A 27,714-nucleotide genomic window follows, 5' to 3' on the forward strand; every position below is an offset into this window, starting at 1 on the left:
GTAAATGGAACTGAGTAAAACACAGGCCTATCCTTCTGTGTCTTGATTTATTACATTAACACTGATAATATGACATTTTATAGTGCTAATGAATTGCCAAACCATAGTCACAGCCAGCTAGCTAGCTATTTATCTATGAAAATGAGCGAGCTAAGATTAGTTAGCTTAGCTGTGACGTCACACAAAATCTGATTCAGAAAATCTGAAGGTGAAACAGTAAAGTTCATTAAACTAGTTAGCTACTTCCTTTAACCTACAGCATCTGGATCATAGACAGTATAAAAAGATGGACAACATGGCAGCTACCCAAAAGTGAAGCCAAAACATCTCTATCGCCCCCTGCTGACTGGCTGCAGTATAGGTCATAAAGCCCGCCTCCTCCATGTTATCAGATGGGACATAAGTCAAACTATAAAGTCAAAATACACAGCATATACATTTTCTCAAACATGGTTTCTGTCTTTATAGTTAGTTCTTATCATGCTGATTTATGTAGTGTTCATTTTTCGGACAAGTTTACTTTTAATTAGTTATTTGATGCTGTAAAAAGGGGGTGTAAGGATATGATTAAGAGCTCTTTTGACAAATACGGCTCCTGCAGCATTCTGTTCCCGAGTAGCGGAGGAACGGCGAGGGGAGATGCAACTGACACCAACACGACAGTCATTAAACTTACCATAACCGTGGATATCTGCTTCAGACCAACTAAAGAAGCTACTCTGCTGTATACAATATTCTAGACTCTAACAAGGACGTGAGCCTCTGCAAAGATGGAAGACAACACACTCAACATTAAATGTTATGGTCTATTTAAGGGGCACTTAAATAGTATTTTCTTACAGGGACATTAACGGAAATATTGACGATTACAGGTAAAAGAAGGATGTAAAGACTACAACACCCTCGATTTGTCCAGGTTCATAGGGGGGTCAGACCCTCCAATTCCCCACAATAATTCGAAACATAAACTGTAAACCGATACAAAAGTCAACAGAATCTGAAACTGGACCAAAGGGGAAATCTGCTGACTCCCAGTGACCCACTAACCAGGGGGTCATTTGGACTCCTGTTGCTTCTAGAAACCCTATGCAGCAGTGACCCTGAGCCAATGTAGAAGTGCCTTAACACCTTATTGAGCAGGGGATAGGATGAGATGTACTTTATTGATCGCATGCAGGGATTTAGAGTCCTAGCACCAGAAGAACAACAGATGCAGTGTGAATAACAGACTTTAAAAATAGAATAGAATAAAACTAATTGTACCTATAGTGTATCAAAAAAGGAGGAGAACTAAGAAACCAGATAGGGTTTTTATTGCTAGCTTCCCTTAGTACCCTCATGTCTCTTTGCCTGTGTTTTATGCGGCAGTTACTGCAGCAAAGCACACAATCTATACTATCTTCCATGCAGGCCGGGGCCTTGTTGTTGACCAACAATTAGGCAAAAGTTGAGATTATCTCTAAAATAGGATTTAGCAGACAGACTGGGATTACAGGGGCGGGTTTATGTGTCCTTACGTGTGCTGCTTATGTGTGATTGTATGTATTTTTATACCTATCTTTAGTTTTACCTCATAGAGGCCTTGTAAAGTGGTCAAGCAAACAAGGCAACTTGAACTGTCAACGCTACGTCCATTTTTATGTTGCGTTTCATTACACTGTCTGAACCACATGATGCTTTCAAAATAAAGAATGATTCTATTTTATATAACAGGTAAAATGTTTTCCTTTTGTCATGTTAGATTGACTGAAAACAAACAGTCATGCAATATTAATTTCTTTCCGTGTGGTTGACCTACTTTCAGCGTAAAGGGTATATAGGTTGAACCTGCCATGACACTCTGTATAATCAGCCTTTGGTTCCACTGAATTGATTTCTGTCATATTCCTGCATCCAAAGTCCAACACCTCATTGATTTACCACCAATCCTTCTTAGCCGGTCAAATATGGGTCTGTGTGTGTGTGCGTGCCTAATCATCTCTCTGTGTGTGTGCGTACATACTGATCTTTAATGGGGACTGAAGGAGAGGTGGGTCAAGTGGGCGTAGTCTACTCACGTGTTGGGGATTGTGATAGCAGGGCTGACTCTGTGTGCATTAAGCTGTTAGTATAGACTAAGCTGTGGGACATCGGGTAAACGTATCCTCACAGCACCTCTCTGTTCAGCTATGGCTGGATGGAGCTTATGGGCCAGACAGACAGAGAGAGAGAGAGACTCTCACGCATCTTTGACTTTAATGCAGAGGTTCAGTGACCGCAATAATCTGAATTTATTTTAGAATAGATTAAATGAAACTTTTATCGCTATGAAGAAAAAATTAGGTTTAAATAAGAAAAACAAGATATAGGAGTAACATAAATAATGTAATCAAGATTGTGCATGTGAAGTCTCAGTTTAAATAAAGATACTGTCACATCCACCAAAGCAAGCCAGATAATTCATAATAATAAGCAACCCACATAGAGAGCATGGTATTATTCAAATGATTAGAAAATACAACATATAGATAGATAGAGAGATCGATAGATAGATGCAAAGGATTTGCTGCCCCCATGTGGCGTTTTTAGTAACTACATCTCAGCAACGATCTTGAACAGCCGATAGAAGTTTTTTTGTGGGTTTTTTTGTAATTCCAAATGAGTAAATCATTTTTTATTTGTAAAATTATTAATTGGAAACTGGCAAAAACAAAAAAGGAAGTGAGCACGCAGGCTGAAAGCAGAAATGTTTAACCATGGCTTAATTTAAAAAAAATACATAGAAAAATAATGTTCGAAGAGCCTCTTTGTAAAGTAAACACATACGTCGTAATGGGTTTACTTTACCACCAACCTTTCTTTTTTCTTTCTTCTTTAACTATGTATTACATAGGCTACTTACATTTGCAGTGACGACGGAACTGGGATTTACTAACGACACAGAAGTTAGGTCAGGGAATGATCTCCTCGTGCTGCCATTGTCTTCAACGTCGGTTACATATTTGCAGAAGTAACAGTAATTGGTGGATTTACGTGCGTAGTCTAGAAAAAAGTTGTTAAGAGTTGGTATCAGTAGTTACTTAGCTAAGAGTTACCGTCAAATAACAGGGATTTGCTTCACTCCACGGACAGCCCTCCTAACTTGCGGCATGGCGGCTAATGCTTACGTATACATTTAAGCTAAACTAGCCGTGTAATAGCTTTTTTCAATGTCTGGTTTTGGCTAAGTTAATATAAAACCGATCAGTTGAAGAAAGTAAAGTATTAGCTTCAAAGTACTACAAGCCGTCTTGGCGGTACCATCCGGTCCCATGGTGTAATGGTTAGCACTCTGGACTTTGAATCCAGCGATCCGAGTTCAAATCTCGGTGGGACCTCATCCTTTTCTTGTCATATGCGATGTAAAATCTAAAAACAATTCGCATCCACCATAACCACATAGACGCACTGCGGAGAATCACAATTTCCCAACCATTCATCTCCCTCTTCAAATGAATAATGGTTAAATAGGTAACTTCCTAAATGATACCAGTTAGGGATACTGTCCTAACAGACATCTGTCCCCAATTGACCTCTCAAGGGCCATACCTCTTGAAAAGTGCCAAGAGCGCAATAGAGAGAGAATATCACTATAAAAACTCGACTGCAAGTAGGTCAAGGTGGAGTTCATTTTAACTAGCCAATATATTGTTAGGTAGTTACATTTAAAACAAGCAATTATATGGTCTACATATTTCTATAACTTTTTCATATAAAATTAGATAATCCTTTATTGATCCCCAGGGGGGAAATTCGGGTATATATATTTTGTATCTTAAAAGCAAGATGTAAAAAGGTCAACATTTCCCTCTTAAAGGTAGTTAAAGCAGCAGCGGAAAACACCAAATAAGTTCAAATTACAGTGGTTTATCACAGGTTTATGTTCAAATAACTTTATTTCCACACATACATGGCACTGTTAAAATATATACACTGTTATATTTTAAAATTGGCTTGAATCGAACATTTCTTTTGAAGTTTTATTGGAATGTTTCTCAAATTTGTTCACAAATATATGCAAAAAGACCTGTTTCTATAATGGGCAGCAATGGCAAAAGTGTATAGGTTGTGATCCCTGTGCAGAATTAAATGAGAACCAACGCCTTCTCATGCTTTGGTGTTTTCTTACCATAATTTTGTTTTATTCCTCATTACTAGTGTAACCTTCTGCATCCACAATGGGACATTTGTAATACCAGTGTACTTAGGAAAAACATCAAATACATGTTGCTAATTGGTTTAAAAAAACAAAACAAAACAATGAAAACTACAAGTGTGCGGTGTTGCCTGCCAGTGTACATATAGAATGGTACATTTGCAATGGAAAAACTGTTAAATAATGTCTGAAGTGGCATTGAATTGTATATGTGCAATTCAAAAAAGCATATTGTTACAAAAAATATAATAAAAATAATTGAAAATAGTAAAACAGCCCATTTTAACAGCCACAACAACAATACCACAGGATCTTACAAAGCAAGACAAACACTGTAATAATATAAACATGGCAAAAAGACATTCATTTATACAATAAATGGTGTTGTTTTTTCTGCAAAAAGCTATATTTAACACCAACATTTAAAAAGTCTAAATGTATAACCACTTAATCTTTGTTTTCATCTTACATTCTCAGTGTTAAAGCATTGTAACGGGAAAGTGTTTTGACATAATACAATAAAACTAATGTCATAATACTAAGTGAAAACTGCAGGAAATTTTTTTTCCAAAGTTTGAGGGACTTTTTGTTAAAATCACATCTGCACACACTCCTTATAAACACTATTTCACCTAGTTTTTCTCAATCTATTGTATGTGCACTATTTTTTGTGTGTGAGTGAGTGTTGAGAACGCCTGAGATTGCAGCACTCCATTATCTCTGCAGCAGTAATTCTCTTGTACTCAAAGCTCTGCTTTGAGTTTGAATGTGGAGAGTTGTAACCCATAAAGTTCAGCATGAAGCATCAGTACAAATCAGATAAGGGATCAGCTCTACACTACTTTACCAATAAAGTATGTTTCACTGTGTTATATCCAGGATGTTATACTGTGGAGAACTTTCATGGTTACATACATTTTCCCGTTTTTAAACCTAACATTTGCCTAAAAAACAAAATATTTAAAGCTTTTAATTTGGCTGACAAACTGTAACCGATATAAATGATGTAATGCCTTTGCTCAATGTCTTCTTTAGGCTGTGTATCACCTCCAAAAAAATCATTTTCATAAAACCTGTAATATAAAAAAACCCCCCACAGCTTTTTGATTATTTTCCAGCAGTGAAAAATGTGCTACCAACAAAATCTGTTTTTTCATTCTAGTTTTCTTTCCCATTTTGGTAGGCTAAGTTTAATGAAATAAACTTGTTTATTTACAGTCTAAAGTTCATACACATTAAATGTATTTTAGTTTTTAGCATTTATTTACAACTTAATTCAAAAAGGTAATGTAAAGGTAACTGACCTTCCCCTGATTATATGAATTTCACTGAATTTCAAAAGCTAATGTACTCAGACAAGCTAGGTAACAATAGCAGGACATTAGCTGGGTGGATAGCATTCACTATTTTCATTGCAATTGGATTTCACTACTGTGACAAACAAATCTGAATTAACAGTTGTCACTTCATCCAAATTGATATTTTTAAATTACAGATATGTATTTGCTGGACAAAACATCAGTGGAAAAAAATATATATCTCAAGCTGAGGCTAGCATAGCGCAGTTGCTACAGTTTGTTTTTTAGCTCAGGGTTTCTGTTAAGTCCTGTATTAACAGAAATCATACATTTACTATTCTGTTGTTTAATTTTTTCTTATGGCAGATTAGTCAAAAATGTTCTAAAAGAAATAAGAAAATGATATTATACAATTAAAGCCTCTTGACCCCGTACACTTCCTGTGACTGAGAGCAAATCCTGTTTCTGATACATCAGGAAGTCAATATCTGAGCTACGATAGTGCCACTTTTTTGTTTCATCATGTTTACAAGATAATTTAATAATTAAGTGGGAATACTGGCCTTCTGCAGGCCACATCACACCAGTGGGATATGACATTCATTGGTCACAATGGTGCAAGGGTAAAGCACTTAAGAGGCTGAGACAGATTGTACAACAACACACGGCTCTGTATTTAAGATATCAAAACGGCAGGTGTAGATTTTACACCTTTCTCCATTCTAAAAGAAAACATATTTAAAAAAGAAAAGAAAAACAAAAAGTGGACTTCACCCAAGCTACAGAACACATGTAAAAAAAAAACATTCCTACTTTTACTAAATTGTGTGAATGTGTGAACATCACATGCATTTTAAGTGCTTTTCAGATACTTTGTACATACTGTACATTCACCACCCTGTTTAGTTAACCTTTATTTTAAAAATGTCTCCATATTTTTCCCCTTCCGTCTTCTGCGTCTACATGTGAGAGTGTGTGTGTATTTGGCATCACAACCATCACCTCTGTGCTCTCTCCACTCAGATATCAGTGGTCTCCAGCGTGTTAAGCATGTCCGCCTCCCCATTGCTGCTCCACTGCTGCTCCTTCGACAGGAAGTCGCTTTGTTCGTGGTTTTGAGATGGTGCAGCAACAGGCTGCTCAAGGCTGATAGTGGCGCGACTGGTTTCGGTAATTGAGGAGTTGTGATGGTAGCTACAGTGGCTGTGGGTGGGTGTTTCCCACCAGCCGGTTTTATCCCAGGCAGACTTCCACTGAGCCCACTTCCTCCTGAGCGCTGTCTGCGCCTGGACAAAAACACAGATAGTAAAGTGAGAATTTAAATTTAGTTTAGTTTTAGACTACTTCTGCATGCCGTAACTTAAATAGGACACAACAGTTTACATCATCTATAATATGACAACTAATCTATTTTAAGCTCTGCTGGTTTTGGCAAGTTTTTTATAATTTATTTATATTAAATATGATTTTTCTGAACCTACTTACCTCAGCATTGCAAAAACAGAATATAATGGCCACCAGAAGTCCCTGCACGGTAAAAGGACATAGATTAAATATTGATACAGAAACAGATGTCAGTGGGATTATGCTGTAAATAATTAATGTAAATGATCAGTAAAATAATAGTCACAATAGCACTATGAATCCAAAGTTGCATACAAAGAGCTGCTCTATGATGCCTTGCAATGTATAGTATATTGTTGAAAGTCAGTGATCCTTTGATCCTCTCAAAGATCATTAATGGCGACCATCATTTACAAGACATATGCAAATAAAAGGAAAACAGCAACAGAGAGATATAAGAAACAGAGGCCCAACAACACCACAGCAGGGTAAATAACAATTAAAGACCCCCTCCAGTGGAAATCCAGTGTTTCTTCATGTGCTACAAGACATATCAGGGACAACATCAGCAGTCATCACCATGGCTGGGCCTGTCTGCTGTTAAACTGCAGTGTACCAAGGACAGGCTGAACAACACGTTTTCAGATTGGCAGGTTTGAGAAGTCACAAACCTAAGGAGCCAATCCCGTTAATGGACAGGGTGACGCTATGCATATCATTATGTGCAGCCACTTCGGCAATGCGTGAGCCAGCCATCGTAATTTTTGCATACTCACTACTAAAGTTAATGTTACTACTACTAATGACTACATTTCAAGCTAGCTAAGTTTCAGCAAGTTGCCACTAAATGATGGCAGAGACGTGTTTTGTTTTTGCGATGGAGGTGGCTGTTGGAAGTTTGCATAGTGGGTGGGGACTATGCAGATTTGGGAATTTTTAACGAGGCAGAAGGAGGACATGCCTCGGGAGAATTTTTAAAAGGTAATGAAACGTCTTTTGCAGAATTTATTATTCAAGCACAGCATTTTATATGTCGGCGACATCATGTGATACATAAAGATTAAGATTGTTAAATGAAATACTGTTATGTAGCCTTAAAACACTGCAATTAGAGTAGATCATTAAATAGATTTAATAAAGAAATTAAAAAGTTGAATAAAATACAGTTATATAAAACAATAACAAATAGATTAATTCAAGATCAAATTTCTTAAATGTCCAAAAGGTGTCAAGGAGTTTTTCAGGAGTCAGGGGCATGCATTTTAGTTTGATGTTGTTGCCTAATGTTGATAGGAGGAGTTTTATAGTATTTTAAAAGTTTTCACATCAAACAACAAATGTGTTTGCAACAGAAAATCTAAAATATTGTAAATTGCGAAGTAATAGGGCCTGTGTCTACTAACGCCGTTTTTTGCGCTGGCAGCGCCCACAACCTCAATTTCAGAGCGCTTCTTGCCAGCGCTTACTGTTGCTAGGTTACGAATGTTGTCTGCCGACACTTCCACTTCCATCGATAGTGATAGTCTGTTTTAAATAGCTCTGTATGCTTAATACTTGCTTTTATTCAAGAAAATTTTACAAACAAAACATAAAAACGATGGAAAGGAATCATGTCCTGGCATCAGCAGCAGCTCAATCAATCAATCAAATTTTATTTGTATAGCGCCAAATCATAACCAAAGTTATCTCGAGACACTTTACAAAAAGAGCAGGTCTGGACCGTAGTCTACACCTGGAAATTGTACCCTCGAAACAGCGAAACGATACGCTTCTCCTCCGCCATTGTGGTCGACAAAGTTCACATCTGAAGCTTAGCGACAAAAAACAGCTGACGGCAAGTCAGTTGTTGTTTTTGCGCTGAGGACGCTGAGTGTTAAAAACGCTGAACTGCATTGGTTTTGTATCGAAAACAGGCACTATCAGCGCAAAAACGCTGTTAGTGGACTGCACATAGGCCCTTTTAGTGTACAGATTATTAGTGTAAAACTGATTGAAAAAAAAGGTTGCCATAAAAATCGAATACAGCCCTGATTCGAATGAGACTGTTGACTGTACCTGGAAGTGGGAGAAGATATGTACAAAGAAATCATAGATGCGGCTGCTGATGCTTCCCGTCGGCCTCCAGGCAAAAAGGATGAACTGGACTCCCAGCAGAGGGATGAGGATGAGGGTGGCTCTCACTACCTTCATGTACGCTGTGGACTCAGCACAGTGGGTCACCTTCAGCTTGGTGATCAGGACCCGGACAATGTTCAGGAGGAAGAAGAAGTTCACCTGGATGGATAGATGGAGGGTAGACAGACAGACAGATGGAAGAGACAGAGATGTAACAGATGTAACAATATTTGACTAAGATAAACTTAAAGGGAAGGCCGATCGTTAGATATTATCTCCACAATTACGCTGACTGGCCTGATGGTGGCACTATAACAACACCTTTAATTACAAAGCTGTTGGAAGTCTCATGTAACAACTTTTCCTGACACGCAGCACCACATTCAAATGAAGAGAGTAAGCAATTTAATTACATTTCCTTATGTTACACCAATACAATGCAAACATATCGTACTGAATTACCATGTGAATCTACCAAGAATTTCCATGTGTGATCAATAAAGCACTAATGATTCTGACAACCTCTCACTCTCTCTCTCTACTCTCTCTTGAAGATAGCAAATTGCATACATTGGGGTGGCTGTGGCTCAGTGGTAGAGTCGGTTGTCTTTCATTTGGAAGGTCGGAGGTTCAATCCCCAGCTCCCTCAGACTACACGTCGAAGCGTCCTTGGGCAAGACACTGAAACCCGAATTGCCCGGTGGCATAGCCAACGGGTATGAATGTGATAACTGATTGACAGCTGGGCACTTCACGTAGCAGCCTCTGCCATCAGTGTGTGACTGTGTGTGCGAATGGGTGACTGTCCATTACCGTAACTATAATTTTGCCCAAACTGAACAATGATGTACGTCAACTATTGCAAAGTAAGTAAATCAAATAGGAGCACCACAAGCAGAGGTAAAAATAAAGGGCTTTTATATCTCAGTGACATATTAATATCATTACTGTTAATATAATTATGTCTTATGTAAATAAGAAACTGAATTATCAGTCCCTCTAGGATTTCACGGGCATTTTCTGTGATTGTTACACATCCACTGTGAGCGACTGGGACAAACGCTCCAATAAAGTCATGTATTGGCTGAGCGAGCTGTTTGCCTTTTGACATCACTTATGATCGATTTCCGTGTCAAAATGCGAAATTAAATGTTTAAAAACTGAATTACACTAAAGTCAATAGCCATGAAATTCCCTTCTTGCTCTTCTCACAGTAATGCTATCAAACAACTGAAGAGAGAACAGGGGCATTACTATCTCACTGTACAATGACTATTTGAGATCCGTGCTGACACAAACATTCGTAACAGAGCCTCTGGTTGGAGGACAGTTAGGAACACAGCATCTGATTGGTCAGTAGACTCAACACAAGGCATCAGGAAGTGGCTAAGTGGACGGCTAACTGTTTTCAGCACAGAAACATGGATAAATGATCACAAGAAGACATCAACAAGTGTTTGAAGACACTGTAGTTCAAAGCCCGGCTCAGGGAGCTCATAAAAGCTACACCCCTATACCCCCACCTGTGCTCTCAGGTCAGCCGATCAGCTGCTTCTGAGGGTGCCAAAAACAAAATGTAAGCTCAGAGGGGACCGTGCCTTTGCTGTTGCGGCTCCAAAACTGTGGAATGATCTGCCTTTGCACATTAGACAGGCCTCTTCACTGTCTGTTTTTAAATGTCTTCTTAAAACCCACCTCTTCTCCTTGGCCTTTGACACCTTGTAAGATGTTGATTTTATATATATTTTATTTTAACTTTTTTTTATTTTGATCAATTTCTATTTATTTATTTGTATCTTAAGCCTCGTGTATTTTATGTCTTTTATTCTTCTGTACACGATTTGGTCCTATGTGGTTGTTTTAAAGTTCTTTACAAATAAAGTTGGATTGGATTGGATAAAGTGAGATGGTAACACCAGAGCCTCAGTAGAACAGATCAGCTGTCTGCTTCACAGCAAAACAGTCATCTCTAGCTTGGACCGTTCCAAAGATATTAAAGAAACAGAAAAAGATGCCCTCTAATGTTTATACAAGATTGCCAACCTCAGGGGATCAATATTTAGAATATCAAAAAAGTGAGTTTGGTGACGCACGTGACGTCACATGTGGGGAAAGAGGATGATTGGTCATATTTGAGTTGCGGCAATAGGCTAAAATTGCAAGGACGAGAAAAAGTTGCCCCAATTGGTTAAATTTGAGCAACATCGCAATTATTACAGCCAGTAGGGTTTTTGACTGTGTATGTCCATCCCTCTCCTCAATGTCCTTTATCGTCATACACTCTGAGCTTCAGTGAAAAGTACTCTTAAGCTGTTAAGACAGTAAGTTTAGGGTAAAATATGAGGCTTATAATTTCATGGTAATCTTATAAGGGAATATATAAAATATACTTCTCTAAATTACTCACAATCAGTGCAACATGAATGGGCCCATGGATGACAAAGAGCAGGTTTGTGACTGCACTGATCCAACACCTGAAACAAACACAGAGAGTGAGACAAAAACTGAGACTCCTTTCTGGGGAGCATTCACATGCACCGTGACATAAAGAAGGCTGCAGGCTTAATGAAAGCCTGAATTATTTATCCTTTAACTCTAGACTCAGCAAACAGAGGGCTTACACAAAGACCATCTGATGAGGCAAATCAATACTTTTCATTTCCTCTAAGCCTGACACATTGTTATGTTTGTTGTTATGTTACAGTAGACAGCATAGTGTAATACTCCCTGTCTAGATCTGGATAGACGTAAACATACAACATCTTACGTGTCATTAAAGAAGAGCCAGCGAGCCACAGCATACGTGGTGGCAGGAACGATGGGAAAACCTTTGGGGAGAAGAACAGACAGAAGTATCAGACTGATATCCTGAATCTCCACAGAGGCTTCTGCTCATTTGTACATCTTTAATGTAAGGAATATCACATTTGTCAGTTTCATTGACAGGATCTCAAGGCGCAGACAGGGCGGAGGAGGGTTTCCAGTTTGGGGACCTCAGAATTTCATCTCTGTTTTTTGCAGATGATGTAGTTCTGTTGGCTTCTTCAAACTAGGACCTCCAGCAGGCATTGGGGCGGTTTGTTGCTCAGTGTGAAGTGGTTGGGATGAGAGTCAGCACCTCCAAGTCTGAGGCCATGGTTCTCTGCCAGAAAACGTTGGATTGCCTCCTCCGGGTAGGGAGTGAGTCTCTTCCTCAAGCGAAAGAGTTTAAGTATCTCGGGGTCTTGTTCATGATTGAGGGTGAAATGGATCGTGAGGGAAGAGGGAGCTGAGCCTGAAGGCAAAGCTGTCTATTAACCAAAGATCCATGTTCCATCCCTCACATATGGTCATGAGCTTTGGGTAGTGACCGAAAGAAAGAGATCGCAGATACAAGAGGCTGAAATTAATTTCCAACGCAGGGTGTTTGGGCTCAGCCTTAGAGATAGGGTAAAGAGCTTGGACATCCGGGGGGAGCTCAGAGTAGGATCCTTTTCGATGCAAAGGAGTAGCGGCATCCCCCAGGAGGAGCTAGAAAACGTTACTGGGGAGAGAGACGCTTGGGTCACCTTGCTGAGCCTGCTGCCACCGTGACCCAGACCCCGGATAAGCGGAAGATAATGGATGGATAATGTAAGGAAATGCGAGACAATTTCTGAACATGACTGATTATTTTCAATAAGTCATTCAATAAGCATCTGAACACTCTGGCTCCAAAAATAGGACAACCATCAAATATACTGTAAATACCTCATTTACATTGTCAAAACCATCTAAATATGCAGCCATGACATTTGCAATAAATTCTTGATAGCGGTTTCTCAAAACTCCGTTTTTACCTTCCTCTTCCACTCACCACGAGGTTATACAGCAGGACTTCAATTTAAGTGCAAGTTTTCTATCCAGTCAAATACTGTAGGGATCCTTTACATGATGTTTACAGACACTTTGAGTGTATTTAATTAGTCCATAGAATTACATTGGATCCATTACAGCTGTGTCGCGGTTGCCGGCTGAAGAAATATCCTGAACTCTTTCAACAACTAGTCATTTACAAACCTAAAAATATAAAAATAGGGCCAAGGGTTGAAAGTGTTTTCTTAATGTGTTCAATTTAATATAAAGTATTTTTTTGATAAAAGCCAACTCAAATGCATTTATAAAACTGGCATTGTCATTTCCATAACAATATGTCTTTTCCATCAAAGGTGATGGAAATGACTGATGTTGAAAAGGTGACATGTGAGACACGTGCCATGCTCTTTACAAGCAGGCTGAACAGCGTACAGATAAAAAGGATGTGAACCTTCAAGAGACATAACAGAATCCATTAGCTGGATGTATGTGAAAATGAAAAGCCCACTTACGCCAGCGCAGGTACATACAGGCTTCAAGGTCACATCTTTATACTGAGTTAAGGTTGAAAATGGGTTTTCTCAATAAAACAGAAGCATTCAAGACTTAAATAAAGTCTAAGTTGCAGATGCTGTCACGTTTTCAGGTGTCCTTCTCAGTAAATGCATGTTTTTGCACTCTAAATTGTAAGACTTAACATTGAACTTGGAAACTGGGTCTGTTGGGACTCACACTCTTCATGTGTAGTGGTGCTCATAGGGTATTATGAGGAAGTGCAGGGACATTATTAACATGCACTATGATAGAAGGCTTAGTGATGAAACAATCTATATAGGGTATCACCATAGAAATTTTGAATATAAATGAATATGCAATATTGAATATCGAAGGGGGGCATTTCTGTGTGGAGCTGTAAACTGTAAACAGCAGCACGTGGAGAAAAGTCTTGACTGGAAGTCCTTTTTGCTAACCGCTGGCTAAACCGGACACGCTCGACATATTTATTGTTTTCCCAGAGGCTATATCATCTCAGATGATAGCCAATGGGTTCCGAGACTGAGATCAAACATCAGACATAGTGACCATGGCAAGTAGCATGTGAAACACATGCCAACTTCTCACTGCAAAGCATTGTGTGAAGATATTGGATGTCTTCTGTACAAGAGATAAAAAAGTTGAACCAAGGGACACAGAAATAAACTCCCTTTATCTTCAAAAGATGAAGAAACTGTTGACAAAAAATGAGGTCAACATTAGGTCCAATACAAGGACATTAGTGGCCTTTCACCACACTTCCTGTGTCAGAATGTCAAAGAGACACTGATATGTAACCTGAAACTGTTTTATTTAGTATTTTTACTGGTTTTAATGATCAGTTTTTTTTAAGAAGAGGAGACCTCTGCTGATACTTCAGCTGTCGTCAATAACTTTTAGGTTTTCTTGAAAAAAAATAAAATAAAGGATACAGCCTTAGAAATGTGTGATAGCCAATTTTAGCTCACATTTATCAACTGCATTCTAAAGATCAACTAATGAACCATCTGGTTTCCTCAGTCCTAATTAGTTATAAGGATAGTCCAAAAACTGGCAATTACTGGCTTACTTTAATTATATAATTATATTTTTTCACTGGGGGCATCTTTTGAATCTTCAGGGCCACCTGCAAAATGCAATTAAAGGCAAATTTTGTTAAATAGGGACATAGTCCAGAAATGACAATGATATATCAGATAGGGTGACCACCCGTCCTGCATTTTGCTGGTCAGTCCCGAAATTCAGATGTTTGGCCCGCGTCCCGCCACATTCTCCAAATCACAGCAAAAGCCCCACATTTCAATTTTTTTTTTCCATTAATTTTTGAAGTAAAAATCTGTCGTATTAATCACGTAACTGCCAAAAACGTTCCCAAAAATACAGTGCCACATTAAAAATTTTTCCCCCCAGTAACTGTTAGGGTTTAAAAATATTTATCTGCGTGCGCAGCAGGTGCGTGTGTACGACAGGTGCGTGGCTGTCCATGGTACTGACACAGAGCGGAAGAAATTGATAGCCTGCTTGCTGCTTCTTCTGGTTGTAAATTGAAACAAACAAAAAAAGAGAAAGAAAGTGAGCTTCGTAAAAAACTAAAAGTGGTGCAGGGAAGGGGCAGCTCCACCCTCCCTCTCACTGCACAGCAAACAAAGATAGGGTGAGAGTGGAAACACATATTAGCGGGGTTAAATAGGCTACTTTAAATGTTCCATATTCAGTGCTAAGAGTGTAAATGTTCACTGTGTCCTGGGGGAGAGGGCTGTTTGTTTTTAAATCTATGGCTCTCCTCGTCCTCCTCCTCAGGTATGCCAAGTTGCCGAGTTACTGTGTATCATAGTTTGTTCAAAGACATCTTTTGCGTGAGTCTTAATTTATTAATTTATTTTTTGATTGAGCCAATCCAATTAAAATTGTTATGTTCAAATTTATTTGTAAAGTAATCGAAAATCAATTTCTGGAAGTTTTATCTGGCGCTCCCATTTAATTTTTTTCAGTGGGCTTTGTATCATTCAGTTGAAACGATATTTAGCGCTCTGCTACTTATACTGTGATCGCTCTTATTAACAAATAAATTATTTTAATTTCAAACAGTAATCTTGTGTTGTTGTCTTTGTTATCATTTTTGTCGTTGCTGTTGTAAGACTATAACTAAGAAATCATTTTTCGGGTGTGCCAGCTGCCTTTTTGAGTGGCATGCAACAATAAAATCAATATTTACATAGCCTAATAACAGCAATTTGTCTCGCGGCCGTGTGTCCATCATTGCCCCATAAAATCATGCAGCTGTCCTGCAATACAACAATAATGAGGTGGTCAGCCTAATATCAGATGCTCCTGACTCACCCCATCCCAGGACGTAGTACCAGAAGAGCTGCTGTTCCCCGACAAAGACGGCCACTATGATGAGCGTGTGGAGGTAGATGCCTTCACACAACATCCAGAAGTAGTTGGCAGTCAACATATACTGATACAGCACAGCCAGGACTTTACAGCTCACCTGAGGGACAGGAAATAATAGATATAGGAATTATAGATATAGAAATAATATCACTTGGAATGTGTGATGATGAATAAGAACCAGATTTGAACCCATAAAGATAATGGATTATAATGACTATTAAGTTAAGTGTAAGGCAATTCAAGTGCATTGAAATAATTTGTGTAATGAGTTGAAATATCGATGAAAGATAATTTCAGTGGCTCACAGGGTAACTGGCATGTTTGTTTTGGTTATGGGCCAAAGTGAGCGAGAGCCAAATCACAGTGATGATGGAGGTCAAGAGGAAGGAAAGAAACATGTTCTTGTGGAGGGAGATTCTCTGGCAGCTGAGACTCCTGGAAGAGAGAGACAAACAAAGAGAAGTAAAGAAAGGCGTGTGAAGGTTGATTTGTTTTGCATCACATCTCCTGCACCAAACATTATAATACAGAACATATCATTTCTATCTTCATGTTTTGATGGTAAAGGATTGGGTAAAAAATGTTACAAGTATGGTCTCTCTTACTTAAAGTGAATATGGATTCATAGCATCATTTATTACCAGTGATTAACAATATCGTCTCAATATACTGGTCTACACACAAACAGCTTGCACCAGTTTCTAAGCCACTGATACTGAAAACAGAAGAGAACTAGTAAAGACTCCAGAAGTGTTGAGTCAGATCAGACATTTGAAAACACATGACTCACTTGAAGTAAGAGAAGATGATCAGGCTGATGATCAGGGAGACAATAGACAGGGCGTGACCCACCATGGCCAGGTAGTAGAGACTGTAGGCCAACTGCAGTTAAAAAAAGGGTTAATTGATGATAATTATACATAGATTCAGCACTTAGGATGGTTATATTCTAAGTTCAAGGGTGAAACCTGCACTGTAAAGTTGGTCAAATTTACAGCCGACTGTTTGCAGCAGGGAAAACGGCAGAGGAAACTTCTGCAGAGAATGAGCCTTTAGGGGAACATCTGAAAACAAAGTGTTTCCTGAAACGTTACGAATATAGAGGCACTAAAGAACACAATCCTATTGTTGTAAAAATGTCATGGCAGTTAAATGAGAATCCTTGTCAAAGACAAATCCAACAGAAATAGTTAGTAGCACTGTGAGCTCTGCCATTCTCCACTCACATTTAAACTTTAGAGAGAGAATTCTAAGTGTTAGATGCCAAGTTTCCAAAGATGTTAAACGCAGTAGGAAGAAATTAAGTCTTGTCAAGTCAAGTCATTTTACATATGAAGCACATTTAAAAACAACAGGAATTAACCCTAAGTGCTTTACAGGTATAATCTCGAAGATTTCCATGTAAATAAATGTCTGTTAAGTCCTAATCTATCGCTGAATGAGGTAACACAATGGTGATTGAGGCTATGGCCCACTGATGAAAGCCTTTGCATTTGCAGTATTACAGACTGGGTGTGTGTGGCGACATTCGCGGAATAAAACACAAGCGGCGCCCAGTTAGTGACGTGTTTTCCATCAGCCAGCAGTGGTTGGTCTGCCAGAGAGGGTAGGCGGAGCTAAGCGGCTGCTTTTCCGGTCTCTGCAAGTGTTGCGAGTAAACATTAATCTACTATGGCTGAACAAGCAAAGAAGAGATGGATGACTACAGATACAACTTCAAAAATAAGTGAAAATCCAAAGTTGATTGATTGATGACTTTATGTGAAACAGGAGACTATTAAAGGTGCAGGAAGAAATAAAGATGTGCAATGATCAGGAGTTTTGTATTTTTACCGTACATTTTTATCACCTAGTTTGAGCCTATAGTGATCTTTGAGTCCACTTGCTAAACTTTGACATAAGATAAGCATGGTGGACACAGCTTGTTCGACATTGCTAACAGTCTTCATAAGACCAGGAACATCAGGCAAATTAGGCTGCACTTGAAAGCATTACTGAAAGTCTAATGGTTGTTATAAATCAGTCCACCTGAAGAGGACAAAGAGCCATATTTTTGGTCAGCAAATAACAATAAATGGAGTTATTAGGCACTTATACAGCGTGTTTCTGTTCTTCTACCCACTCAACGCATTTTGCCCCCCCACACCCAAACACACACACACCCACAGACACTTGGGCACACAGACTGGATTGAACGTTCAATCTTTAAAATCAACCTGCTCTACCTCCTGAGCCACAGCCAGTCCTTACATGCCCCAATTAATTACCCTGAAATCATCACTCTAATTTGGTCAAAGGAAGCCAACCAGGTGTTTTTAACTGTTCCGGTGTAAACACGGTTAAACATTTACAGTACTTCTATATGCACAGGAGCTTCACTGCATTGTGTTTACCTGGAGTGTGCGTTGGGTGTGGGCCTGACACTGGGTGAAGTTAGTCCAGACTCTATTGCTCTCAGGGTGGTGGAACCACTGGCCATCAGGATTACACACTTTGGTTACTTTCTCTGTTAAAGACATGATCATTTACACAAAAATGTGTTATTTAGGTGACTTTAAGGGCCAAATGGAGAAATAAAATCTCACGATAACTCTAACTGTAATATGAATATGTGTGCATCTGTATTTGTTCCTGGGTGTGTCTGTACAGTGAGAGAGGCGTTAAATGGAAACCAAAAAGAGAGAAAACACTTACAACATTTACTGTATTGGCTGAATGTGTGATGTGTGTATCATTAATCTTTACCTGCAGGGTCAAAGTCAAGGAAGTATGAGGGACACATCTGCATGGCAGGCCCTGGAGGTGAATCCCCCCAGCATAGCCACCCGTCCCACGTACGGTTGCAGTATGAACCTACAGATATGACCGTGAGAGAGCAGAGCTTTAGACACTAGACATTACAGATGTGTATGCATGCCTTCTTGTACGAAAACACATGCTATTGCTTCTTAAATGAGCCATTGTTGTTTTCTGACCTGCAACAAGTGCAGCTTTTAGGTACAGTCTTAATCAGTCTCCTGCAATTGTTGTACAGTGTCTCCATTACTGATGCTAAGTACTAGTTACAACAATAATATGTTCTGTGCATCTACACATTTTATTTTGCTATAGTGTGAGTTTCTGTAGGTAGTGCTATTTGTGTGTTTGCCCCACTTGTGCTAAACCCCAGTTCTTCTTCTGTTTTAAATCAATGCAGGACAATAACATCCTTTATGTGACAGATGATTTGTGCAACCAGGTATAATTAAGAAATATCACATGAGAGGGAGTGATGTTGTCGGGGGGGGGGATATTCAGTCCAACATATTGATATTGCTATTATACAAGAGTTAAACAAGTGGCACATAGTAGTAATAAACAACAACAGATTGTGTTTTGCTCCCCTAACCCAACTAGTTCCACAACTTAACTGAAACAGGACTGTTGTTGCCAAGCAACCCAAACACTCCCCTGCACACTGTGTCTACAGGTGACCACAGATCAGCAACTTTGTACGATGTATATTTATCCGTTTGATTTAATTTATAAAGCAACCAGTGAAATTTAGAGTCTGCTGTGTGATTCAGACGTACACAGTCTGCTGTAATGTTAATTAACTGTATGAAGGACACCCGGCTGAGGCGGAGTGATACACTGAGTGAAAAAGTCCCAGTGATGTTGTTCTCTATATCTCCACTCAGGGAATGGCTCCAATCAGATGACTTGGTCAGAACTAACTGTTGTATAATAGAATATATTTCTCGGTAATAAAGTCTTAGAGATAGTCTGCATAGCTTTACCACTTCAAAAAAGTATGAGACTACAAAACCATAATATATAATATTCTTTTACATTGCAAAGAAATAGTAGGTTTGGATTATATTTTGTTCAGGATACGATATATTTATTTTTGCATTATTTTTACACTAATGAAAACTTGAGACACCATCGCCAAATCTGATTTCGTAGTAACATTTTTTCATTCAAGACATAAAGTGTAACATTGCTGTGCAATGAGTATGGGCTGCTAGTGGTAACATCAACACGGAACTTTTTACATTTTTAGTAAACGCCCTGGCAGGGTGAATGACTTAAATTATCTATTAAACAATAAATGGTGTGTCACTCTTAAATAAACTATGTTTCTAACCCCCAGCACAAAGCTTGTCAACAATAGACGGAAACCTGGCGGTACCAGGTTGCACTGTGGCATGTTGGGAAACAAAGCACAACATAACATTTCAAAGGGAGTGAAGTACTGAGCGGGAGTAAAAGGCAGTGGGAAAGAGACAAAGGGCAAGTTTCCTTTCTTTCAAACTCACTTCCTCTCTCGCTCTCTCTTATCGGTGACCAACGCTGGAAACTGTTAATAGATAGGGCAACCAGTAATGCAAACAAACATATCTACATTGACTCAAACCTGCACTGGCCCTGAAATGTTACGAAGAGGCAGCTTTTAGTAAATATGTCCTAAATTTTATATCAGTGCAAAAAAAATTAAGATAAACTGACCAACAGGTGTCTAAGGCAGACAGAAAAGCAGGCGACCAATTGTCACAGCCCCACACAGATTTGGCCGAGTGACAATGAAATAAGTAGTTTTAAAGAATCACATAGCATACCTTTGTTTAAATAAAACAACAATTAATGCCACCAGAAGGACTAAAAGGTGCTAATAATCATATTAACAAGATTATGAGTTTACAGTCAGGCTACCCGAGAGGTTTGTCTTGAGCGCAGCAGTGCTTTGAGCTAAATGCTAACATTAGCATGCTATCATTCTGGTACTTATAAGCAAAACTGTTTACCATGTCAACCATCTGCATCAGCATGTTATCATGCAACAGTCTAACATTTGCTAATAAGTGTTAAGCAAAAGGTATAGCTGATGGGAATATACTTTACTTTATTTCTTTATTTCAGACACAGAGGTCTATAAACACTAACCGGCCACTTTATTAGGAACACCTGTACCAAATATTTAATCAGCCGATCACATGGTAGCAACTCAATTCATTTAGGCACGTAGACATGGTCAAGACGTTCTAGTGAAGTTCAAATCGAGCATCAGAATGGGGAAAAAAGGTGATATAAGTGACTTTGAACGTGGCATGGTTGTTGGTGCCAGACGGTTGCCTGAGTATTTTAAAAACTGCTGATCTACTGGGATTTCCACGCACAGCCTTCTCCAGGGTTTACTGAGAATGGTTAAAAAAAACAGACAGAGAGAGAGAGAGAGAGAGAGAGAGAGAGAGAGAGAGAGAGAGAGAGAGAGAGGGAGAGAGACAGAGACAGAGAGAGAGAGAGAGAGAGAGAGAGAGAGAGAGAGGGAGAGAGAGAGAGAGAGAGAGAGGGAGAGAGAGAGAGAGAGAGAGAGAGAGAGAGAGAGAGAGAGAGAGAGAGAGAGAGGGAGAGAGACAGAGACAGAGAGAGAGAGAGAGAGAGAGAGAGAGAGAGAGAGAGAGAGAGAGAGAGAGAGAGAGAGGAGCTTGGTGTGTCAGATCCCCCCGGCAGTCTAAACCTATAGCAGCATAACTATGAGCTGGTCCAAGCCTGAGCCAGCCCTAACTATAACGTTTTTCAAAGAGGAAGAGGAAAACAGCTAAAGTACTGCAACTTGGATGCATTATGTGATAAACATGTATCTCCATCCGCCAGAAACAATGTTAATACCATTAGGGAGGAGTAAGTTCCAGCAGGTCGGCTTTTATCAGCTAAAGTGTGAATAAACAGAACAATAGGTGCCGTCTTATTACCTTCTTCTTTCCATGGGGGATCATGGATTATCTTCTTGTAGCACTCAAACTGTGCAGCCAGGATCTGTTGTTTGGAATCTCTTAGCGTGCTGTTGGACATGTTGCTGACGTTCTTCTGCTGCTCCTCCAGCGTTTTCTCAACAGCCACTGTGGACCCCACATCCTCAGACCGAGACACCTGGGAGAAATGTGCATACTGCATATTAGAGATGCTGAAGGAATTAATGTCTCTTCTGGACAAAATCTTTATTGTTGGACTCAAAACATTGTTTTAGTGTTCACATCCATGCTGTGAAATAATTATTTGCCAATATTTATATAGAAGAAAAAACTGAGGGCTATGTTCTTACACCAAAAACTCACACACATGATCGAACTCACCTCTATGCCCAATGCAAGTGCAGCTATCAGTGACAGTGTTAGGGTCCTCCACATGCTTCTGAAAGGGAAACAATAACAAAGGAATTGTTAGAAATTCTACACAAGACTAAGTAACCATATGTTATTACATCCGAGATGCTGTTTATCAGCTGTGGTTCTTATAATATATAAGCTGTGTTTCAATTCAGGGGCTGCATCTAGAGGTCTTCACAGGTCCAGAATGTTGTGCCCAAACCCAGAGAGACCCGGAAATGTATGACCCGGTCTATAATTTGAAAGCTGGGACCCGGACCTATGCAGAACCGAGAATTGTTGGACCCGACCCCGGCGGGCGAAACAGACCTGATTTCAGCTCGACTTCACAGCTGATTGCTATTGACAAGCTACCGTTAGTCAGTTTTTCTTTTTGTCCTATCTAATGTGACGTAGCCTTCTCCCCTGTGCCTGGCCGTGCTTATAATCCATCCTCCTTGCCAAGGAAGTTCATAAAACACATCCAGGTTTCCTGTTATCCATGTCGTGTTGATAAAAACAGCAATGCTAATCCACTAGTTATTTCAGATTAAAAGTCCACTTGCTGTCACACAGACGGATGACAAATGCGCGGCTCCTTTAGAAGCAGCATCGCCAAATTGCTGCATCTCGCATAAAGATCACTTCGACCATTTGTCCCTTTGAACAATGATAATGATTACTCTATCATCCATGTTGTCTGAGTCTGACCTGGGATCTGACCCTTCACCTCCTGAGCAAAAGCAGCTGGAACACTCGCTCGGCCACGTCATTGGTGCCACGCTGCACTTTGCTTGCACTTTCTCTACACCGTCGAACACACGCAGCACTTTCATCATGACCAGCACTTTCTAATCAAGGCCAGGTCTTGATCCACTTGGGTATTACACTTAATGTTGATCAGCCCCGGAACGGTTACCCACGTAAAATGCTCGTGTTCCGGTTGACCCGTGAAGACCTCTAGCTGCATCTTTCTAAGGACGCGGTCTACGAAGAATGAGTCACTTGTAGCCTGTGTAGACTGCAAACGGCGAACTTAAATGAGAAGGTCTGGTCTACGGAGGATTTCCTGTTTGTGGGGTAAGGTCGGGAACAGCTGGTGACTCAAAGTTCTGCTCCTGTCGCCTAGCAGCAGGTAGCTAGCTGGCTAACGAGCTAACATAACATCACATACCGTAACCATAATTATTTTAAAGATAATTTGAAGTTTCAATGCACCTTTATTTTTTAAACATTTGTATCGTTAGCTTTTCAATTGAAAAACTTTTACTTTTAAAAGTGTATTCCTCTGTCCACCATCTCACAATGAATCTCATGGTACATTGGACCATGAATGATACACCCAATGGCCTGAGAAAAGGACACATTTGTCTACCACATATGAAGGAGCCTTCAAAATGAGACAGCCTTCAACGCGCCGTTGTGACGCAAGCGGTCTTCAAATACGTCCTTTGAAGGATGCAGCCCCTGAATTGGGACACATCTATCGTATTCTATAAGCAGAAGTACACAAGCAAGACTAATGTATGCAAGTGCATTCATGCAATTATGGCAAAATACAGTGCTGTTTGAGTTCATGGATGGTGTACTCATAGTTGAGTGAGAAACTTCGGACACTTCTCACTGTAAATGGTCACAATCTTGGCTTAGTCAAGGAGAAGGACAAATTTCTCCTCAGATAGTAAGATAATTGAAACAGTGGACACACGTGCAAGTAAAAGTTATAGAACGTTTGATTCGTTTTGATAAGAGATGAGTTGAAGTTAAGTGACAAAACAAGCTGATATGTTTTGGCGGTTGTAAATGACATTGCATTTGCAATAACAAAGGAGCAGACGGAGAAGCTACAAGCACAACAATCCCAGTTGTGCTTGTAGCAAAATGCTAACATTAGCAGGCTAAAAATGACAAGGCTAAATGAACTGAATACAAACACATTTACACAATGCTCCCCAAGTGAGAACATGTGCAGACTCAAATTCAAATATCTTGTGGGAGTGCATGGTCTTACAAGCATGTTCATGTATTTATTTACAGTGTGTGTATTTTCTCATGCGTCAGGACAGGAAGTTCACGCTCCACCAGTCATCCCCCTCCACTGTCCACTCAGGGTCACAGACACAGATGTGTGTTAGCTATTATTTTTGGCCTTGTTAGGGTAAGGGGCAGGACGTTTCCTTTAGTGTTTCCTCTTGAGCCAAATGGACCAACCAAGGGTGAAATAAATACTATAATGAGGAGGCATAAAGAGAGGTGACAAGGAAAGTGTCTCTAAAAACTAATACATTCTACCAAAAGAACCTCAAGAGAGATTCATGTTTAAAAAAATCACGTTCTTTAGTTGTAAGTAGTTGCAATTAGGTTGTTTCCTGTTTTCAAACTGCAGAACTGGGGAGGTCATTTAAATTGTATATTGGAAGTTCAAGTGTTGATGGGCAGGCAGTGTAAATGTTAAAAGCAGTTAGAGAAGTGCTACTTTAAGGCAATGGGAACAAAAACCTATCGAGTCTGGGAAAGAAAGATGGAGAAGGAAATGTGCGTCAGGAGTGTGAGGGCTGTGCTTTGAATAGAACATAAAAAACATTCTTCATTCTTTGTTTGGACTTTTCTTCCTACCTCTACTTTCTCACAGAGATACCGAGCACACGAGTGTTATAATAGATGGAAAATCTAGACGCAAACCATATTTAACTGGCACAGAGCGGTTCAATAAATAATGTGTGAAAGAGCACTTAATGCATGAAGTGCAGTCATTTCATGTAATGTCCTAAACCTAAAGGGAGCGGTGTACAGAGGTTGCAACTCTTTTGGTTCACGCTGCGACACAAAGCTAATTATTTAAACATTTGCATTGCAGAAAATAAATTGTCAGGGTGAAAGAATTAAATATTTATGCATAGCTAACCTTTCAGTAGATGGAACGAAATGTGCACAACAATTCACAAATTACAGAGAAAAAAGTATGACACAATCTGATACCTTTAGTGCTAGCTGATGTGCTGAGGTTTCTGGGTGTTTAATAATAATATTTACTTAAAGAATACTTTGTGAAATCAGCAGTGTGTTAGAGGCAGTAACATTAGCTAGCCTAGTGTTAGCTTAGCTACCTAGCTCCCTAGATTGATTAACATCTAGAAGGGCACTCGGAGAGCAAATAGTCTAGTTTTCTAAGATATGCTAATCTGCTAGCACAGCTGCTATAAATGTCTGGATATATTTCCTAAATTATAAGTGTTATGTTCAAACGTCGGTGACTAGCTTTAGCGTGAGCAACCCAGCTATGCATGCATCATGTACTTTGTTTGAATTCTTTCCATTTGTAAACCCTTAACTACAACAGAGAGACATCAGTTTGCATTTGTGTTTCTCCAACTGTGTCTCACCTTCCCTCTCCTCTTCCATGTGCACACACACGTACACAAACAAAGAATACAATGCTCTAAACACACTGCACCAGAAGTCACACCGAGCAGCAATGCCCGACACCTGAACTTTTAAACCATGACGAGCCACAGCAGCACATAAATCATTCTTATTCTCTTCACAGCCTTGTGCAATAAAGCCTTTCATTTCATCTTTAAATAGTTTCCTCCCTGCTAGAGACAACACAGCCAGAATACACACCGAAGGCTTCTGTAACTTGAAAACCAGAGAGCAAAAACACTGAAATGTTTTCAAGACATTTAGGAATGAGGGCAAGACTGAGATCATCCAAATGATGTTGATTTTTGCATTTCACAGAGTAGGCTACTATGATTTCAATACGTTCTATCCATGTACACAGGTGTCTTTAGCAATGTACCGTTCCCCATCAGAGCCTTGTATATTCATGGCCACACACACCTAAACACACACATTAATACCATGGCAGTGATCACTTTACGCCATGCAACCACGTACAATCTTTCTGCGAACAGTAGCCATGAGTTTGGTTTGTCTTTGTTTTCTGGTAGCAAGGTATCTGTCTGTCTGTCCTGTTTTCTGTCTCCTACACCGCCTTCATCATTTATCTCCTTCACTCTGCCCAGCCCCTCTGGCTTTCATTAATGTCCTGCTGGTCAGCTCAACTCTGGACAGTGATGAGGACATCAGCTTAGCACAGCCACCTCCAGACACCATTTTTACTGGGCTGGAAAAACATTTCTCTGAACTAAGGGAAAAATGCTCTGGGATGTTTGTCTCTAAACCATTGCACAGTTGATTTGGAGTGCTAAGCCCAGGATGCAACAATGGCACTCTTGAAAAAGTGCCAGGAGGGATCTTGTTTGCAGGTTTAGAGGCTGGCACTGGCAATAAAATGGCAAAATCCCTGCAAAAAACATTGATATTGCACAGTTTTCTGCATATTTGTGACAAGCCCGGAGGTTGTTGTTTTATGTAGTTTCACTTTCAGGTAGATATCAGAAGCATTCTTCCTAAATTAGGCCTCCGATGGCTCATATGACCAAAATTTTTATTCTCTTAGTCTGACTATGGAGACATGAAGTAAATGACCTTCAGAAGGGAATCCCATCCATCCATTTTCTTCTGCTTATGGCAGCAGGCTAAGCAAGTTGATCCAGACGTCCCTCTCCCAGCAACATTTTCCAGCTCCTCCTGGGGGATTCTGAGGCGTTCCCAGGACAGATGGGATATATATTCCCTCTAGCAAGCTCTGGGTCTGCCCCGGGGTCTATTCTGAATTGGATGAAGCACCCAGGAGGTATCCTAATCAGATGCCTGAACAACCTCAACTGGCCCCTTTGGATGCAGTAAGAAGTAGCGGATCTACTCCGAGCTCCCTCCGGATGGTCTGAGCTTCTTACCCTACCTCTAAGGCTGAGCCTGGCCAGCCTTAGGAGGAAACTCATTTCAACTGCTTGTATCTGGGACCTTATTCTTTTGGCCCCTCCCCAAAGCTCAGGTGAGGGATGGAACGTAGATCGACTGGTAAAGTTTTGCCTTCAAACTCAGGGAATCCCAAGGACTCTTGTGCGTGCTTCTACATGCTGCAACTAACTTTTTATCTGTCAGTCGTGAGTTCAACCCAATGTTTTTTCAAACAGAGCATTATGTAGTTACAAAGAGTGAAAAGGGTTTACACTACAAGTTAACATAGTGTCTGTTGAAGTAAAGCATGGGGAGTTGTTAGTGTCTGTTGATAAATCTCCTGATGGTTCAGTGTATTCCTTTAAAGGAGGCATGATGCCTTTCTGCAGAGTGTTTAGATCGTCTGAGAGCCTACATTACTTGTATGGTAACAGCTGCAGAAACAACCCTACGCGGAGTACAGCACATATAGGAAAGCAGAAAGGTTTTATTGGCGGCTTATTATCAGAATATTAACCTGAGTATCAACCTTAAAAAAAACCACATCAGACCCTGCAGGAAATGTCTTCTGTCTAATACAACCTGCTGTAAAAGCTAATGCCAGCTGCTGACGCACGAGTACAGCTGAAGGAGCTGCAGCTGTGACTCTTTGCAAGCAGAGCGCTCAAAGGACGAGATACATGAATTACTTTTGTATGCATAAATCACACACCTAGCAACAAAGGCACAACAATCACAATGATGCAAACAGTCACAAATATAAAAAGACTCTTAAGATTAGGCAGGGATTAATGCAAACATGATGAAAATTGTGGAATTTATCTGACAGATCTGTTTGACAGAAGTCCAGAGCATCTAGAGGTTTTGTTGATCAAAGAGGGACACGCACAGCAGAAACAAAGACTGTAAAGGCTTTTGTTTGTGCTTCAGGGTCCTTTTACTTTATGTTTAGAACATTCCAAGACTGAGGAAATCAAACACATCTCCTGAGCTGAAAGTTTTTTATAGAGGCAGGGAGCAATAAAGTCTCGCCCACTCTAAGAGAAAAGCAATTCATTACTCTCGGTTTACTTTGTGTTGC

The 27,714-nt window shown here is 39.8% G+C and overlaps 1 protein-coding gene and 1 non-coding gene across 2 annotated transcripts in view; one reads left to right on the plus strand and one right to left on the minus strand.

The window, feature by feature from the left end:
- The first annotated feature begins 3,284 nt into the window (after positions 1-3,284).
- On the plus strand, positions 3,285-3,356 carry trnaq-uug (transfer RNA glutamine (anticodon UUG)). Its single transcript has one exon. It is a non-coding gene; the product is annotated as a tRNA-Gln (tRNA).
- Positions 3,357-5,618: 2,262 nt separating this feature from the next.
- Positions 5,619-27,714, minus strand: part of calcrl2 (calcitonin receptor-like 2) — a 35,095-nt gene continuing 12,999 nt past the window's right edge. The window contains exons 2-13 of the mRNA XM_069659929.1: positions 21,813-21,870; positions 21,432-21,609; positions 18,442-18,549; positions 18,090-18,202; positions 16,487-16,578; positions 16,002-16,131; positions 15,640-15,793; positions 11,699-11,759; positions 11,339-11,405; positions 8,872-9,090; positions 6,958-6,999; positions 5,619-6,758 (exon numbers count right to left, since the gene is read on the minus strand). Coding sequence (XP_069516030.1) covers positions 6,492-6,758; positions 6,958-6,999; positions 8,872-9,090; positions 11,339-11,405; positions 11,699-11,759; positions 15,640-15,793; positions 16,002-16,131; positions 16,487-16,578; positions 18,090-18,202; positions 18,442-18,549; positions 21,432-21,609; positions 21,813-21,870 — 1,489 coding nt within the window. The 3' untranslated portion in view covers positions 5,619-6,491. The remainder of the gene's footprint in view (positions 6,759-6,957; positions 7,000-8,871; positions 9,091-11,338; positions 11,406-11,698; positions 11,760-15,639; positions 15,794-16,001; positions 16,132-16,486; positions 16,579-18,089; positions 18,203-18,441; positions 18,550-21,431; positions 21,610-21,812; positions 21,871-27,714) is intronic.

This window comes from Semicossyphus pulcher, unplaced genomic scaffold, assembly GCF_022749685.1.
Source record: "Semicossyphus pulcher isolate SPU_LCO1_2020_fin unplaced genomic scaffold, fSemPul1.0.p SCAF_13, whole genome shotgun sequence".
Taxonomy (NCBI): Eukaryota; Metazoa; Chordata; class Actinopteri; order Labriformes; family Labridae; genus Semicossyphus; species Semicossyphus pulcher.